This window comes from Epargyreus clarus, unplaced genomic scaffold (genome assembly GCF_041222505.1).
Source record: "Epargyreus clarus isolate Ecla_fem2 unplaced genomic scaffold, WU_Ecla_fem_2.2 ptg000036l, whole genome shotgun sequence".
Taxonomy (NCBI): domain Eukaryota; kingdom Metazoa; phylum Arthropoda; class Insecta; order Lepidoptera; family Hesperiidae; genus Epargyreus; species Epargyreus clarus.
In genome coordinates this window covers 6786945-6804689 of record NW_027332241.1, presented here as the reverse complement: position 1 = coordinate 6804689, position 17745 = coordinate 6786945, and the positions used below count along the sequence as shown (strand labels likewise).

The 17745-nt window shown below is 55.8% G+C and overlaps 1 protein-coding gene across 1 annotated transcript in view; it reads left to right on the top strand.

Annotated features, from left to right (window-relative positions):
• The window catches only part of ATP7 (copper-transporting ATPase 1), an 81758-nt gene that overhangs the window by 59427 nt on the left and 4586 nt on the right, over positions 1 to 17745 (top strand). The window contains exons 21-29 of the mRNA XM_073092603.1: positions 1185 to 1338; positions 2258 to 2390; positions 3071 to 3206; positions 9451 to 9593; positions 10754 to 10846; positions 11487 to 11597; positions 15542 to 15691; positions 16456 to 16526; positions 17176 to 17319. Of these exons, the coding sequence (XP_072948704.1) occupies positions 1185 to 1338; positions 2258 to 2390; positions 3071 to 3206; positions 9451 to 9593; positions 10754 to 10846; positions 11487 to 11597; positions 15542 to 15691; positions 16456 to 16526; positions 17176 to 17319 (1135 nt within the window). The remainder of the gene's footprint in view (positions 1 to 1184; positions 1339 to 2257; positions 2391 to 3070; positions 3207 to 9450; positions 9594 to 10753; positions 10847 to 11486; positions 11598 to 15541; positions 15692 to 16455; positions 16527 to 17175; positions 17320 to 17745) is intronic.

Sequence of the window (17745 nt, the reverse complement as noted above, 5' to 3'; positions counted from 1 at the left end):
TAGACAAAGACAGTGATAGCCTAGTGGTTAAGAAAGTCGGCCTCTTGATCGAGGGGTCCGAGGTTCAAATCCCAGGCACTGATTTTTCAAAGTTATGTGCGTGTTAGAAATTAATTATCACTTGCTTAAGCGGTGAAGGAAAACATCGTGAGGAAACCTGCAGACATGAGATATTTAAAAAAAAAAATCTCGAAGGTATGTGAAGTCTACCAATACGCACTTGTCCAGCACGGTGGACTATGACCTTATCCTTCTCACTCTGAGAGAAGACCCGTGCCCAACAGTGGGACAGTAAAGGGTTGATGATGATGATGATGATGATGGTGGTAGACCTGTGATAGAAATGGTGTATGACAGATAGTTTAGTGGTAGAAAGTGTTGTATCACATAGATGTCTTTGTGGTTCGATCAGTACTCTGTAGTTTTGTGGTAGAACGTGGGTGTTTTGATCGGTCAGTACCCTGTTAGGTGGTAGGCCTGAATAAGTTGTCTGATCAATAATTTGTAAAGTAGTAGACTTTTAAATGTCGACCGGTCGGTACCATGCAAGGTGGTACTGACCGGTCTAACCTAAATATATCGCACGGTCAGTACCGATCGATTAGTACTGTAATATGTGGAAAGTTTTTATACGTCACCCGGTCAGTACCGTGGCACATGGTGCATATGACATCAATGACAAGATATTCCATAGGTTTTTTATTATATAGAAGTAGTTAAAGAGCATAAAGTCCGCATGTGAAATGATTACTGCTGCTTGAGAAAAGCTGTAATAAACCTTAGATAGGATTAGATTTCTATTTGAGGTTTACCACACATGTGTTCCTACTATGTTGAAATATCAACATTTTTTCTTAACCAAAGATTGCAATTTATCAATTTGTCTAAGCAATCAGTCTTATTTGGACTTTGATAAGCATAAACTGGTTAAAATTGATTACTCTATCAATCTATCTACGAGTCATTAATAGGACGAACAAGTAATTTAACAAAAACCTTCAGTACAAATAAAAAATATTTGATGATATATCCTTGCATACATACTACTTGTATTGCACACCAACGCATTCGTCCACGTGGACGATTATGCCGAATTAAATTATGTATTAACATTTCTTTAAATGCATGTTATCACAAATAAATAAATTCATTCATTAATTTGTTTATTTTTTTTACACCACCAGCAATAGTAAAATGGTGCACGGCAGTGGTGGGTCCGTCCCGGGCGCACTGCAGCGGCTTCACTGCGGCGCCGGGCTGCGGCCTCCGAGCCAAGATGAGGATGCGAGCGGCCAACGATGTGTCCGCTTCCTTGACGAGTGTACTGGCCAATGCTAGGTGAGTGGTGGTGTAAATATGTATGTTTGCACTGAAAATGATACACGGCAGTGGTAGATTACGGGTAAGAGCGCCCAATGAAGTGTGTGCTTTGGTCGGGACTGTGTTGGTTAATGTTAGGTGAGCTGGTGGTGTAAATTTGGATTTTAGCACCTAAAATTATACACGACAGTGGTAGCTAACCCGTTGGCTAATCCTAGGTGAGCTGGTGGTGGTGAATTTGGATTTTAGTACCTAAAAGGTGCACAGCAGTGGTGGCGGCCGTGTTAGCCAAAACTAAGTGAGTTATTTTACAATATTTGGTTTCTTTGTTTTGTTATAAAATGTAAAAAAAGCATTGATAGCCTAGTGGTTAAGAAACGCGGCCTCTCTCTCGATCGAGGGGTCCGAGGTTCAAATCCCAGGCACGCACCTCTGATTTTCAAATTTATGTGCGTATTAAAAATTAATTATCACTTGCTTAAACGGTGAAGGAAAACATCGTGAGGAAACCTGCATACCTGAGAGATTTATAAAAAAAAAAAAAAAAATCTTAAAGGTATGTGAAGTCTACCAATACGCACTTGTCCAGCGCGGTGGACTATGGCCTAATGCTTCTCATTCTGAGAGGAGACCCGTGCCCAGCAGTGGGACAGTAATGGGTTGATGATGGTATAAAATGTAATTTTTTTTTGTTTTTATAGCGGATGTCTGATTTCGTGCCTTTTATTTTTTTAAATATTAAGCGACGACACATTTATGGTTTCAATTTAATGAACATTGAATTATGTGAAGATAAAAAATATATATTTCGTCGCATCGCATATATAAATATTTCTATATTTAAGGCGTCCACTTAAAAAAAGTGGCAAAACTAAAAGGTAAAGTTTATAATATTTGTAACTTGTTCTCGAATAACGACCCCCCGTTCATCCCACAGGGAGGGCTCAACGATAACTCTACACGGCGTTCCCGTGGAGCTGGTGGCGCCGCTGGGAGACGCGGCGCTCAGCTCCGCGCAGGCCGCGGACCGTCTGCAGAGCGTGATACGACCACCAGACCATGCGGACGAGGTGAGACACGCACACACACACACACGCGCAGACATACACACACACACACATACCACACCCTGGCACCCGTAAGAAAAAAGGGAAATATGCGCCCGCCGGATCACGCGGATGCGGTGAGACACACACACATACTACCCCCGGTACCCCATATCGACAACAACTCTCCCTCACCTTCTTCTCGCGGCTTAGTTTTTGTTAGTTACGAGGGGAAACCTTCAAAAATTACCCGGTGCCGTGGGGGTGCCGTAGGGTTACGTGGGATTTTTAAAGCACTAAATCGCCTCTGGTTACCGTCTTTGGCGTTGCGTAGAGGATTCTGGGATCTGCAAAAGAACGCAGCCGAAGACCTCTTACCCCGTTCCCCTGCCGGGCTCCGTCCAGGTGAACTTGATGCTCGTCACAACGTTTGGTGCGTACTGTAGTGTGCGTAAGACTCATACTTATAAGTTAGGTTACGTCGTACACTACAGTACGACGGTATGCGACCACACATACCGCCATTCTTTTGTTGGCCGGCAGTTGGCCGGGCAGATTGAGCTAGAAGCTCAAACGCCCTATTCTGGTCTCGGAACGGCTTACCGTCCCTTTATTTATCGATATGAAATTCCCCCATTTCTTTTTCTTTGTCCCTGTATCAGGGCATTATATTTGAACACATTTGTGTATTTTCCTTTCCCCAGGACACAGAACACGTGGTGCTGATAGGCAACCGCGAGTGGATGCACCGCAACGGCGTCGCCGTCCCGCGCCGCGTGCAGGACGCGCTGCGCCGCGACGAGCGCCTCGGCCGCACCGCCGTGCTCGCCGCCATCGACGGTAGTAGTCAGTAGGGGGTCGGGGGGAGCACAGGGGGGGGCAGGACGCGCTGCGCCGCGACGAGCGCCTCGGCCGCACCGCCGTGCTCGCCGCCATCGACGGTAGTAGTCAGTAGGGGGTCGGGGGGAGCACAGGGGGGGGCAGGACGCGCTGCGCCGCGACGAGCGCCTCGGCCGCACCGCCGTGCTCGCCGCCATCGACGGTAGTAGTCAGTAGGGGGTCGGGGGGAGCACAGGGGGGGGCAGGACGCGCTGCGCCGCGACGAGCGCCTCGGCCGCACCGCCGTGCTCGCCGCCATCGACGGTAGTAGTCAGTAGGGGGTCGGGGGGAGCACAGGGGGGGGCAGGACGCGCTGCGCCGCGACGAGCGCCTCGGCCGCACCGCCGTGCTCGCCGCCATCGACGGTAGTAGTCAGTAGGGGGTCGGGGGGAGCACAGGGGGGGGCAGGACGCGCTGCGCCGCGACGAGCGCCTCGGCCGCACCGCCGTGCTCGCCGCCATCGACGGTAGTAGTCAGTAGGGGGTCGGGGGGAGCACAGGGGGGGGCAGGACGCGCTGCGCCGCGACGAGCGCCTCGGCCGCACCGCCGTGCTCGCCGCCATCGACGGTAGTAGTCAGTAGGGGGTCGGGGGGAGCACAGGGGGGGGCAGGACGCGCTGCGCCGCGACGAGCGCCTCGGCCGCACCGCCGTGCTCGCCGCCATCGACGGTAGTAGTCAGTAGGGGGTCGGGGGGAGCACAGGGGGGGGCAGGACGCGCTGCGCCGCGACGAGCGCCTCGGCCGCACCGCCGTGCTCGCCGCCATCGACGGTAGTAGTCAGTAGGGGGTCGGGGGGAGCACAGGGGGGGGCAGGACGCGCTGCGCCGCGACGAGCGCCTCGGCCGCACCGCCGTGCTCGCCGCCATCGACGGTAGTAGTCAGTAGGGGGTCGGGGGGAGCACAGGGGGGGGCAGGACGCGCTGCGCCGCGACGAGCGCCTCGGCCGCACCGCCGTGCTCGCCGCCATCGACGGTAGTAGTCAGTAGGGGGTCGGGGGGAGCACAGGGGGGGGCAGGACGCGCTGCGCCGCGACGAGCGCCTCGGCCGCACCGCCGTGCTCGCCGCCATCGACGGTAGTAGTCAGTAGGGGGTCGGGGGGAGCACAGGGGGGGGCAGGACGCGCTGCGCCGCGACGAGCGCCTCGGCCGCACCGCCGTGCTCGCCGCCATCGACGGTAGTAGTCAGTAGGGGGTCGGGGGGAGCACAGGGGGGGGCAGGACGCGCTGCGCCGCGACGAGCGCCTCGGCCGCACCGCCGTGCTCGCCGCCATCGACGGTAGTAGTCAGTAGGGGGTCGGGGGGAGCACAGGGGGGGGCAGGACGCGCTGCGCCGCGACGAGCGCCTCGGCCGCACCGCCGTGCTCGCCGCCATCGACGGTAGTAGTCAGTAGGGGGTCGGGGGGAGCACAGGGGGGGGCAGGACGCGCTGCGCCGCGACGAGCGCCTCGGCCGCACCGCCGTGCTCGCCGCCATCGACGGTAGTAGTCAGTAGGGGGTCGGGGGGAGCACAGGGGGGGGCAGGACGCGCTGCGCCGCGACGAGCGCCTCGGCCGCACCGCCGTGCTCGCCGCCATCGACGGTAGTAGTCAGTAGGGGGTCGGGGGGAGCACAGGGGGGGGCAGGACGCGCTGCGCCGCGACGAGCGCCTCGGCCGCACCGCCGTGCTCGCCGCCATCGACGGTAGTAGTCAGTAGGGGGTCGGGGGGAGCACAGGGGGGGGCAGGACGCGCTGCGCCGCGACGAGCGCCTCGGCCGCACCGCCGTGCTCGCCGCCATCGACGGTAGTAGTCAGTAGGGGGTCGGGGGGAGCACAGGGGGGGGCAGGACGCGCTGCGCCGCGACGAGCGCCTCGGCCGCACCGCCGTGCTCGCCGCCATCGACGGTAGTAGTCAGTAGGGGGTCGGGGGGAGCACAGGGGGGGGCAGGACGCGCTGCGCCGCGACGAGCGCCTCGGCCGCACCGCCGTGCTCGCCGCCATCGACGGTAGTAGTCAGTAGGGGGTCGGGGGGAGCACAGGGGGGGGCAGGACGCGCTGCGCCGCGACGAGCGCCTCGGCCGCACCGCCGTGCTCGCCGCCATCGACGGTAGTAGTCAGTAGGGGGTCGGGGGGAGCACAGGGGGGGGCAGGACGCGCTGCGCCGCGACGAGCGCCTCGGCCGCACCGCCGTGCTCGCCGCCATCGACGGTAGTAGTCAGTAGGGGGTCGGGGGGAGCACAGGGGGGGGCAGGACGCGCTGCGCCGCGACGAGCGCCTCGGCCGCACCGCCGTGCTCGCCGCCATCGACGGTAGTAGTCAGTAGGGGGTCGGGGGGAGCACAGGGGGGGGCAGGACGCGCTGCGCCGCGACGAGCGCCTCGGCCGCACCGCCGTGCTCGCCGCCATCGACGGTAGTAGTCAGTAGGGGGTCGGGGGGAGCACAGGGGGGGGCAGGACGCGCTGCGCCGCGACGAGCGCCTCGGCCGCACCGCCGTGCTCGCCGCCATCGACGGTAGTAGTCAGTAGGGGGTCGGGGGGAGCACAGGGGGGGGCAGGACGCGCTGCGCCGCGACGAGCGCCTCGGCCGCACCGCCGTGCTCGCCGCCATCGACGGTAGTAGTCAGTAGGGGGTCGGGGGGAGCACAGGGGGGGGCAGGACGCGCTGCGCCGCGACGAGCGCCTCGGCCGCACCGCCGTGCTCGCCGCCATCGACGGTAGTAGTCAGTAGGGGGTCGGGGGGAGCACAGGGGGGGGCAGGACGCGCTGCGCCGCGACGAGCGCCTCGGCCGCACCGCCGTGCTCGCCGCCATCGACGGTAGTAGTCAGTAGGGGGTCGGGGGGAGCACAGGGGGGGGCAGGACGCGCTGCGCCGCGACGAGCGCCTCGGCCGCACCGCCGTGCTCGCCGCCATCGACGGTAGTAGTCAGTAGGGGGTCGGGGGGAGCACAGGGGGGGGCAGGACGCGCTGCGCCGCGACGAGCGCCTCGGCCGCACCGCCGTGCTCGCCGCCATCGACGGTAGTAGTCAGTAGGGGGTCGGGGGGAGCACAGGGGGGGGCAGGACGCGCTGCGCCGCGACGAGCGCCTCGGCCGCACCGCCGTGCTCGCCGCCATCGACGGTAGTAGTCAGTAGGGGGTCGGGGGGAGCACAGGGGGGGGCAGGACGCGCTGCGCCGCGACGAGCGCCTCGGCCGCACCGCCGTGCTCGCCGCCATCGACGGTAGTAGTCAGTAGGGGGTCGGGGGGAGCACAGGGGGGGGCAGGACGCGCTGCGCCGCGACGAGCGCCTCGGCCGCACCGCCGTGCTCGCCGCCATCGACGGTAGTAGTCAGTAGGGGGTCGGGGGGAGCACAGGGGGGGGCAGGACGCGCTGCGCCGCGACGAGCGCCTCGGCCGCACCGCCGTGCTCGCCGCCATCGACGGTAGTAGTCAGTAGGGGGTCGGGGGGAGCACAGGGGGGGGCAGGACGCGCTGCGCCGCGACGAGCGCCTCGGCCGCACCGCCGTGCTCGCCGCCATCGACGGTAGTAGTCAGTAGGGGGTCGGGGGGAGCACAGGGGGGGGCAGGACGCGCTGCGCCGCGACGAGCGCCTCGGCCGCACCGCCGTGCTCGCCGCCATCGACGGTAGTAGTCAGTAGGGGGTCGGGGGGAGCACAGGGGGGGGCAGGACGCGCTGCGCCGCGACGAGCGCCTCGGCCGCACCGCCGTGCTCGCCGCCATCGACGGTAGTAGTCAGTAGGGGGTCGGGGGGAGCACAGGGGGGGGCAGGACGCGCTGCGCCGCGACGAGCGCCTCGGCCGCACCGCCGTGCTCGCCGCCATCGACGGTAGTAGTCAGTAGGGGGTCGGGGGGAGCACAGGGGGGGGCAGGACGCGCTGCGCCGCGACGAGCGCCTCGGCCGCACCGCCGTGCTCGCCGCCATCGACGGTAGTAGTCAGTAGGGGGTCGGGGGGAGCACAGGGGGGGGCAGGACGCGCTGCGCCGCGACGAGCGCCTCGGCCGCACCGCCGTGCTCGCCGCCATCGACGGTAGTAGTCAGTAGGGGGTCGGGGGGAGCACAGGGGGGGGCAGGACGCGCTGCGCCGCGACGAGCGCCTCGGCCGCACCGCCGTGCTCGCCGCCATCGACGGTAGTAGTCAGTAGGGGGTCGGGGGGAGCACAGGGGGGGGCAGGACGCGCTGCGCCGCGACGAGCGCCTCGGCCGCACCGCCGTGCTCGCCGCCATCGACGGTAGTAGTCAGTAGGGGGTCGGGGGGAGCACAGGGGGGGGCAGGACGCGCTGCGCCGCGACGAGCGCCTCGGCCGCACCGCCGTGCTCGCCGCCATCGACGGTAGTAGTCAGTAGGGGGTCGGGGGGAGCACAGGGGGGGGCAGGACGCGCTGCGCCGCGACGAGCGCCTCGGCCGCACCGCCGTGCTCGCCGCCATCGACGGTAGTAGTCAGTAGGGGGTCGGGGGGAGCACAGGGGGGGGCAGGACGCGCTGCGCCGCGACGAGCGCCTCGGCCGCACCGCCGTGCTCGCCGCCATCGACGGTAGTAGTCAGTAGGGGGTCGGGGGGAGCACAGGGGGGGGCAGGACGCGCTGCGCCGCGACGAGCGCCTCGGCCGCACCGCCGTGCTCGCCGCCATCGACGGTAGTAGTCAGTAGGGGGTCGGGGGGAGCACAGGGGGGGGCAGGACGCGCTGCGCCGCGACGAGCGCCTCGGCCGCACCGCCGTGCTCGCCGCCATCGACGGTAGTAGTCAGTAGGGGGTCGGGGGGAGCACAGGGGGGGGCAGGACGCGCTGCGCCGCGACGAGCGCCTCGGCCGCACCGCCGTGCTCGCCGCCATCGACGGTAGTAGTCAGTAGGGGGTCGGGGGGAGCACAGGGGGGGGCAGGACGCGCTGCGCCGCGACGAGCGCCTCGGCCGCACCGCCGTGCTCGCCGCCATCGACGGTAGTAGTCAGTAGGGGGTCGGGGGGAGCACAGGGGGGGGCAGGACGCGCTGCGCCGCGACGAGCGCCTCGGCCGCACCGCCGTGCTCGCCGCCATCGACGGTAGTAGTCAGTAGGGGGTCGGGGGGAGCACAGGGGGGGGCAGGACGCGCTGCGCCGCGACGAGCGCCTCGGCCGCACCGCCGTGCTCGCCGCCATCGACGGTAGTAGTCAGTAGGGGGTCGGGGGGAGCACAGGGGGGGGCAGGACGCGCTGCGCCGCGACGAGCGCCTCGGCCGCACCGCCGTGCTCGCCGCCATCGACGGTAGTAGTCAGTAGGGGGTCGGGGGGAGCACAGGGGGGGGCAGGACGCGCTGCGCCGCGACGAGCGCCTCGGCCGCACCGCCGTGCTCGCCGCCATCGACGGTAGTAGTCAGTAGGGGGTCGGGGGGAGCACAGGGGGGGGCAGGACGCGCTGCGCCGCGACGAGCGCCTCGGCCGCACCGCCGTGCTCGCCGCCATCGACGGTAGTAGTCAGTAGGGGGTCGGGGGGAGCACAGGGGGGGGCAGGACGCGCTGCGCCGCGACGAGCGCCTCGGCCGCACCGCCGTGCTCGCCGCCATCGACGGTAGTAGTCAGTAGGGGGTCGGGGGGAGCACAGGGGGGGGCAGGACGCGCTGCGCCGCGACGAGCGCCTCGGCCGCACCGCCGTGCTCGCCGCCATCGACGGTAGTAGTCAGTAGGGGGTCGGGGGGAGCACAGGGGGGGGCAGGACGCGCTGCGCCGCGACGAGCGCCTCGGCCGCACCGCCGTGCTCGCCGCCATCGACGGTAGTAGTCAGTAGGGGGTCGGGGGGAGCACAGGGGGGGGCAGGACGCGCTGCGCCGCGACGAGCGCCTCGGCCGCACCGCCGTGCTCGCCGCCATCGACGGTAGTAGTCAGTAGGGGGTCGGGGGGAGCACAGGGGGGGGCAGGACGCTAGCACACACTTGAATAACAGAGAGGTCATGACAGAGACGTAGTAGATCAGGGGGTCAAATCTCCCAGTACACTACATGGGGTTAGAATGGAAAGGTCACATTCTTGATGACAACACATGTGATGGGTAGGGAATTTTGAAGCGGGTCTTCTCGAAGAGGGGTGCTTAGTGTACTTTTGACCTTATGATTTACTATATATTAAGACAACTGTAGCTGTAAGCTGTAACTTGGGGTATTTGTTTGTGGGGACCAATATCAGGGCACAGAACTCAACATATGAGTTTCTATGTGTTATAAGTATAAAACCATACATCAACCACACTAATTATATTTTCAGATCAGCTCGTGTGCACCATAGGAGTAGCGGACGAGGTGAAGCCCGAAGCGCACCTCGCCGTGTACTGCCTGAAGCGGATGGGGCTCGAGGTGTGCCTGCTCACCGGGGACAACCGCAAGACCGCCGTGGCGATCGCGAGACAGGTGAGTGGCGGGGGGTCAGGGGGAGCCCGAGGCCCCCTAGCTAGGCTCCCCTGAAGAGAGACCAACAGGGAGACTACTACAGTGGTCCCCAGTCAGCTAAAAGATGCCGGTGAAGAAGTGGTAGTATAACGCAGACCATTGGCAGATATTTAAGGGGGGAGGGAGGCCAAAGCTGCGATCGCTAGACAGGTGAACCTATGGTTGTATGTTATCGATTGTTGTGGTGGCAGAGGGAGACGAGGGTTACGATTAAGATTCTAGAAAAGGACCTAAATTTGTTAGTGGTGATTGGGAGTATACTGTGTCACTTCTAATTCACTTGATGACCCTTTTAACCCCTTTCGTAAAGGGAGATCTCCCTGTACGCTAGGTGATATCCGGACAGCGGCCGTGCTCCGACAGTCTCAGTTCCCAGCTTGTATATATGCAACGTGTTGAGAAAACTTCGATAGCGTGATTCAGAAGCACCACTTGACGAGTTGTGTGAAGTCTCGACACTGTCTCCATACTTCCTCACTTCCATATCTCGACTCTTTTCTCGATGTGATATTTTTGAATTATTTATGGTCTAAGATCCGAAGCTAAATCGAACTGGACCGAGCTGATAATAGAATGAAACTCATTTTATAATGAAATTAGTACATTGGGTAATACATTAAAAATGAGTTTGCTAAAAAAATCCTGGACAGGATAATTTTAATTATTTTTTGAAAAATTAAAATTTAATTGAAAATTAAATTTTGCAACATCAAGATAATAAGAAAATTCTATTCTGAGTGAATGTAAAAACATACAGAATGTGCAGGCTTTGGGTTGCCTATTATTTACGTGGACGAACTACTGGGTTGTCAGGTATAAACAGGTATTTCGCTGGCAACTACTTGCACTCATGATGATAATAGATAAAATTTTATTTCAGTAGAAGCGCTGTTTCATTGTGAACACGTTGATATAGGGTTGTCTGCAAAATGAAAATTAATTTTTCAAAAAATAATTAAAATTATCCTGTCCAGGATTTTTTTAGCAAACCCATTTTTAATGTATTACCCAATGTACTAATTTCGTTATAAAATGAGTTTCATTCTATTATCAGCTCGGTCCAGTTCGATTTAGCTTCGGATCTTCTACTATTACATCAATTTTGTGATGATTTTTTTCAGGTCGGCATCAACAAGGTGTACGCAGAAGTGCTGCCATCTCACAAGGTGGCCAAAATACAGAAGTTGCAGGAGAAAGGACAGAAAGTAGCTATGGTGAGTTTATTATTACTTTTTGAAAAAAAAAAAATGTTATATGGAGGTGGTAGAACCCTCTCTGTGATTCCGGCGGCACCACTGTCACACCTATTTCTGTTATAACAGAAGTGTAGCGCTGCTGTGTTCTGGTTTGAAGTGTGGTCCGAGGCGTTGCAACTTAGTTCTCAAGTTTAGTGGTGCATCTGTGGCCGACCTCATGTAAGAATCTAATCTTATCTAGGATTGATTACAGATGTCAATGACCGGTAGCCATTTACATGATGGACTGCAGCATTCTTTCTTCATTTGATTCTTCATATGGTTAATTCAATTTATGAAAATATAGTTTTTGCCCGCGGCTTCGCCCGCGTTTAAAAGAAAATAATATGACATACTAACATACATAAAACTGAAAATTAGTACCTTCATTGGAACGACAGTGGCGCCATCTGGCGAAAATTGGTCGTACCAACTCTGGAACCTTCGTGGGCTCATGGATAGCAACTTTGCTAAAGATGATGATCAAATGCATAGTTTACGATTCAATCCTTACTAATATCGATTAAAATAATCGATTTTTTTGGTCCAAAAGACAGACAGACAGACTTACTTTCGGATTTATAATTAGTAAGGATGATATTTGAATGGTCTCCCACAGGTGGGCGACGGTGTGAACGATTCCCCGGCGCTGGCCCAGGCGGATGTCGGTGTGGCCATCGCCAGTGGCACCGATGTCGCTGTTGAAGCTGCTGACCTCGTGCTGATGAGGGTAAGGGGGGACAGGTGGGAAGGTGGAGAGGGGTACTGGGTTGTAAGGGGGGTGGTAAGGGGTACTGGGGTGTAACTGAGAGTTTTGTGTGGGGGGGGACATGGTAGTAATAGAGAATGTCGTTACTAGAGGTCACTGACCTTGTGCTGATGAGGGTAAGGGGGGATAGGTGGCAAGGTGGAGAGGGGTACTGGGTTGTAAGGGGGGTGGTAAGGGGTACTGGGGTGTAACTGAGAGTTTTGTGTGGGGGGGGACATGGTAGTAATAGAGAATGTCGTTACTAGAGGTCACTGACCTTGTGCTGATGAGGGTAAGGGGGGGATAGGTGGCAAGGTGGAGAGGGGTACTGGGTTGTAAGGGGGGTGGTAAGGGGTACTGGGGTGTAACTGAGAGTATTGTGGGGGGGGACATGGTAGTAATAGAGAATGTCGTTACTAGAGGTCACTGACCTTGTGCTGATGAGGGTAAGGGGGGATAGGTGGCAAGGTGGAGAGGGGTACTGGGTTTTAAGGGGGGTGGTAAGGGGTACTGGGGTGTAACTGAGAGTTTTGTGTGGGGGGGGACATGGTAGTAATAGAGAATGTCGTTACTAGAGGTCACTGACCTTGTGCTGATGAGGGTAAGGGGGGGATAGGTGGCAAGGTGGAGAGGGGTACTGGGTTGTAAGGGGGGTGGTAAGGGGTACTGGGGTGTAACTGAGAGTTTTGTGTGGGGGGGGACATGGTAGTAATAGAGAATGTCGTTACTAGAGGTCACTGACCTTGTGCTGATGAGGGTAAGGGGGGGATAGGTGGCAAGGTGGAGAGGGGTACTGGGTTGTAAGGGGGGTGGTAAGGGGTACTGGGGTGTAACTGAGAGTATTGTGGGGGGGGACGTGGTAGTAATAGAGAATGTCGTTACTAGAGGTCACTGACCTTGTGCTGATGAGGGTAAGGGGGGATAGGTGGCAAGGTGGAGAGGGGTACTGGGTTTTAAGGGGGGTGGTAAGGGGTACTGGGGTGTAACTGAGAGTTTTGTGTGGGGGGGGACATGGTAGTAATAGAGAATGTCGTTACTAGAGGTCACTGACCTTGTGCTGATGAGGGTAAGGGGGGGATAGGTGGCAAGGTGGAGAGGGGTACTGGGTTGTAAGGGGGGTGGTAAGGGGTACTGGGGTGTAACTGAGAGTTTTGTGTGGGGGGGACATGGTAGTAATAGAGAATGTCGTTACTAGAGGTCACTGACCTTGTGCTGATGAGGGTAAGGGGGGGATAGGTGGCAAGGTGGAGAGGGGTACTGGGTTGTAAGGGGGGTGGTAAGGGGTACTGGGGTGTAACTGAGAGTTTTGTGTGGGGGGGGGACATGGTAGTAATAGAGAATGTCGTTACTAGAGGTCACTGACCTTGTGCTGATGAGGGTAAGGGGGGGATAGGTGGCAAGGTGGAGAGGGGTACTGGGTTGTAAGGGGGGTGGTAAGGGGTACTGGGGTGTAACTGAGAGTATTGTGGGGGGGGACATGGTAGTAATAGAGAATGTCGTTACTAGAGGTCACTGACCTTGTGCTGATGAGGGTAAGGGGGGGATAGGTGGCAAGGTGGAGAGGGGTACTGGGTTGTAAGGGGGGTGGTAAGGGGTACTGGGGTGTAACTGAGAGTATTGTGGGGGGGACGTGGTAGTAATAGAGAATGTCGTTACTAGAGGTCACTGACCTTGTGCTGATGAGGGTAAGGGGGGATAGGTGGCAAGGTGGAGAGGGGTACTGGGTTTTAAGGGGGGTGGTAAGGGGTACTGGGGTGTAACTGAGAGTTTTGTGTGGGGGGGGACATGGTAGTAATAGAGAATGTCGTTACTAGAGGTCACTGACCTTGTGCTGATGAGGGTAAGGGGGGGATAGGTGGCAAGGTGGAGAGGGGTACTGGGTTGTAAGGGGGGTGGTAAGGGGTACTGGGGTGTAACTGAGAGTTTTGTGTGGGGGGGACATGGTAGTAATAGAGAATGTCGTTACTAGAGGTCACTGACCTTGTGCTGATGAGGGTAAGGGGGGGATAGGTGGCAAGGTGGAGAGGGGTACTGGGTTGTAAGGGGGGTGGTAAGGGGTACTGGGGTGTAACTGAGAGTTTTGTGTGGGGGGGGGACATGGTAGTAATAGAGAATGTCGTTACTAGAGGTCACTGACCTTGTGCTGATGAGGGTAAGGGGGGGATAGGTGGCAAGGTGGAGAGGGGTACTGGGTTGTAAGGGGGGTGGTAAGGGGTACTGGGGTGTAACTGAGAGTATTGTGGGGGGGGACATGGTAGTAATAGAGAATGTCGTTACTAGAGGTCACTGACCTTGTGCTGATGAGGGTAAGGGGGGATAGGTGGCAAGGTGGAGAGGGGTACTGGGTTTTAAGGGGGGTGGTAAGGGGTACTGGGGTGTAACTGAGAGTTTTGTGTGGGGGGGGACATGGTAGTAATAGAGAATGTCGTTACTAGAGGTCACTGACCTTGTGCTGATGAGGGTAAGGGGGGGATAGGTGGCAAGGTGGAGAGGGGTACTGGGTTGTAAGGGGGGTGGTAAGGGGTACTGGGGTGTAACTGAGAGTTTTGTGTGGGGGGGGACATGGTAGTAATAGAGAATGTCGTTACTAGAGGTCACTGACCTTGTGCTGATGAGGGTAAGGGGGGGATAGGTGGCAAGGTGGAGAGGGGTACTGGGTTGTAAGGGGGGTGGTAAGGGGTACTGGGGTGTAACTGAGAGTTTTGTGTGGGGGGGGACATGGTAGTAATAGAGAATGTCGTTACTAGAGGTCACTGACCTTGTGCTGATGAGGGTAAGGGGGGGATAGGTGGCAAGGTGGAGAGGGGTACTGGGTTGTAAGGGGGGTGGTAAGGGGTACTGGGGTGTAACTGAGAGTTTTGTGTGGGGGGGACATGGTAGTAATAGAGAATGTCGTTACTAGAGGTCACTGACCTTGTGCTGATGAGGGTAAGGGGGGGATAGGTGGCAAGGTGGAGAGGGGTACTGGGTTGTAAGGGGGGTGGTAAGGGGTACTGGGGTGTAACTGAGAGTTTTGTGTGGGGGGGGACATGGTAGTAATAGAGAATGTCGTTACTAGAGGTCACTGACCTTGTGCTGATGAGGGTAAGGGGGGACAGGTGGGAAGGTGGAGAGGGGTACTGGGTTGTAAGGGGGGTGGTAAGGGGTACTGGGGTGTAACTGAGAGTATTGTGGGGGGGAACATGGTAGTAATAGAGAATGTCGTTACTAGAGGTCACTGACCTTGTGCTTATGAGGGTAAGGGGAGAACGTGATAAGGGGGATGCTGGGATATGAGTAAAGGTTATAGGGAGATATGGGAGTGGGAGGGGGTGTAAGGGGGGTGGTAAGGGAGATGCTGGGGTGTGAGTGTACTGGGGGGGGGGGTATGTGAGTGGTAGGGGGTGTCGTTACTGGAGATCGCTGACCTTGTGCTTATGAGGGTAAGGGGGGTGGTAAGGGGTACTGGGGTGTGAGTGAATGTAAAGGGGGGGATATGTGAGTGGTAGGGAGTGTCATTACTGGAGGACGCTGACCTAGTGCTTATGAGGGTAAGGAGGATGGTAAGGGGGGGTACTGAGGAGTGAATGTACTGGGGATATTATACTTTTAATTTTTCTTTAACCATTATTTCATTACAAAAGATTATAGAGAAATATTCATATTTTTGCTTTATAAAAATACTAATATTAGTAACTAAATAAATAATATCACTAAATAATAAAGAAATAACTCAGAAAATAATATATTAATAAATGTAACTTCAATTATCCTTTTTTAAGGTAATTATTAATCCTCTTTTATAATTTATAGTCACATTGATAATCCTCTGTATTTTTTTATATTTATTATTTTTTTATTCTTTGTTTGCTTTTTGTGATGTGTATATTAGAAGTATTCTTTATTCATCTTCTGTTTCTTTCTAAACCTAATAATGTATATTACAGAACGATCTCCTAGACGTGGTGGCGTGTTTAGAGCTCTCCCGTACAACAGTGAGACGGATACGCCTGAACTTCCTGTTCGCATCTGTATACAACCTGCTGGGGATACCGCTGGCCAGTGGAGCCTTCGCGATATACGGGGTTCAGTTGCAGGTGAGATATTTAAGATAGAAAAAGAAAAACTTTCTGTGATGGCTAAAAAATGTTAATTTCGCGTCAGGACACGTGACCTGATCGAAAATTCGTAAGATGGCAAAGTAAACTGCAAAAATCAAGAGGTTATCCGGTGTCAGCATAGAAGAAATATGTTAATGGGTGTCAGTTTCATTTTTTATCCTTACTAATTTTATAAATCCGAAAATAACTCTGTCTGCCTGTCTGTCTGGTTGTCTCTTCTTCACGCCTAAACCACTGAACCGATTTTAATAAAATATTGTACAAAGATAGTCTGAGATCCGAGGAAGGACATAGGATAGTTTTTATCGCGGAAATCCCACGGGAACTAGGGATGGCGATCTAAGATCGATGAATCGGAGAATCGATCTTTTGGACCAATTAAATCGATTACTTTAATCGAAATTAATAAGGATTGAATTGTAAACTTTGCATTTGATCAAGTGATGATCTTTAACAAAGTTGATGTCCATGAGCCGAAGACATGAGACGAAGGTTTCAGAGTTCGTACGACCACTTTTTGCCAGATGGCGCCTTCATTATTCCAATGAAGGTACGAATTTTCAGTTTTATGTATGTTAGTATGTCATATTATTTTCTTTTAAAGGCGGCCGAAGCCGCGGGCAAAAACTAGTTTATTATATTTTATTATTCAGGTTAGGTTTCGAAAGTTTTCATTTCTGCCGGCCCCCCGGAGTTTTTTTTTAGTTTCTGTACTAATTTTCAAAACGTTTTTTTTTCAGCCTTGGATGGCGTCAGCGGCAATGGCAATGAGTTCCGTCTCCGTTGTCTGTTCTAGTTTATTATTGAAAACGTTAGTATGCAACATTTATGAGCTAAATTTAGTGTGTTACTTTGTTTCAGATAGTGATAGCCTAGTGGTTAAGAAACTCAGTTTCTCGATCGAGAGGTCCCAGGTTCAAATCCCAGGCACCTCTGATTAAAATCAAATATAAAAAAGTGTAACAAACAAACTGACATTCGCATTTATAATGTTAGTTAAGATTCACTCTTGTAAAATAATTTTCGTATTATTTCATCACACCCTTACAAATATTTATTCTGATGTCTAAACCAGTCAGACCGAAACACAGTCATCATCAACCCATCACCGTCCCACTGCTGGGCACGGGTCTCCTCTCAGAGTGAGAAGGATTAGGCCATAGTCCACTGCGCTGAACAAGTGCGTTTTGGTAGACTTCACATACCTTTGAAAACTTTTTTTGTAAGATTTCTCAGGTATGCAGGTTTCCTCACGATGTTTTCCGTCACCGTTTAAGCAAGTGATAATTAATTTCTAATACGCACATAAATTTGAAAATCCTGTGGTGTGTGCCTGGGATTTGAACCTCGGACCCCTCTATCAAGAGGCCGAGATTCTTAACCACTAGACTGTCACTGCTATTTACAATTACAATCACACTTATTATTACTAAAATTCCCCCTCCCCCCCCCCCTCCCAGCTTCAAGAAGCGCACGCCAGAGCAACTCCGGACACCGGAGTACGAGCAGTCGCTGCTGGCAGACGACGAGCTGGACACGGTGTCGGTGCACCGCGGCCTCGACGACAAGCTGGAGCCCGAGCGGGGCGCTTCGCCCCTCGCCAAGTATGTAGTGTACTTTACAATATATGTTTGTTTAGGAAAACCTACCGCTATAGCCGGACCATTGCGAACGTGCGAAGTGAGTCATAAATCATTTTTGAAGAACCCTTTGTGGTTCGACACCGGCGGCACCACCGCCACACCTATTTCTGCCTAATAACAGCAGTGTTAGGCGCTGCTGTGTTCCGGTTTGAAGTGTGGTAAGGGAGACAGATTTTTCCGAGGCGTTCCAACTAGTCCTCAGGGGTAGCGGCGCATCTGTGGCCGACCTCAGGTAGGAATATCTAATCCTATCTGGGGTTGATTGCAGATGTCCATGGGCGGCAGTAGCCACTTACCATCAGGTAGACTGCATGCTCGTCTGCTACTCGTATATACTATAAAAAAAAATATATATCAGATCTCTCGTTCACACTTATGGGTATATCG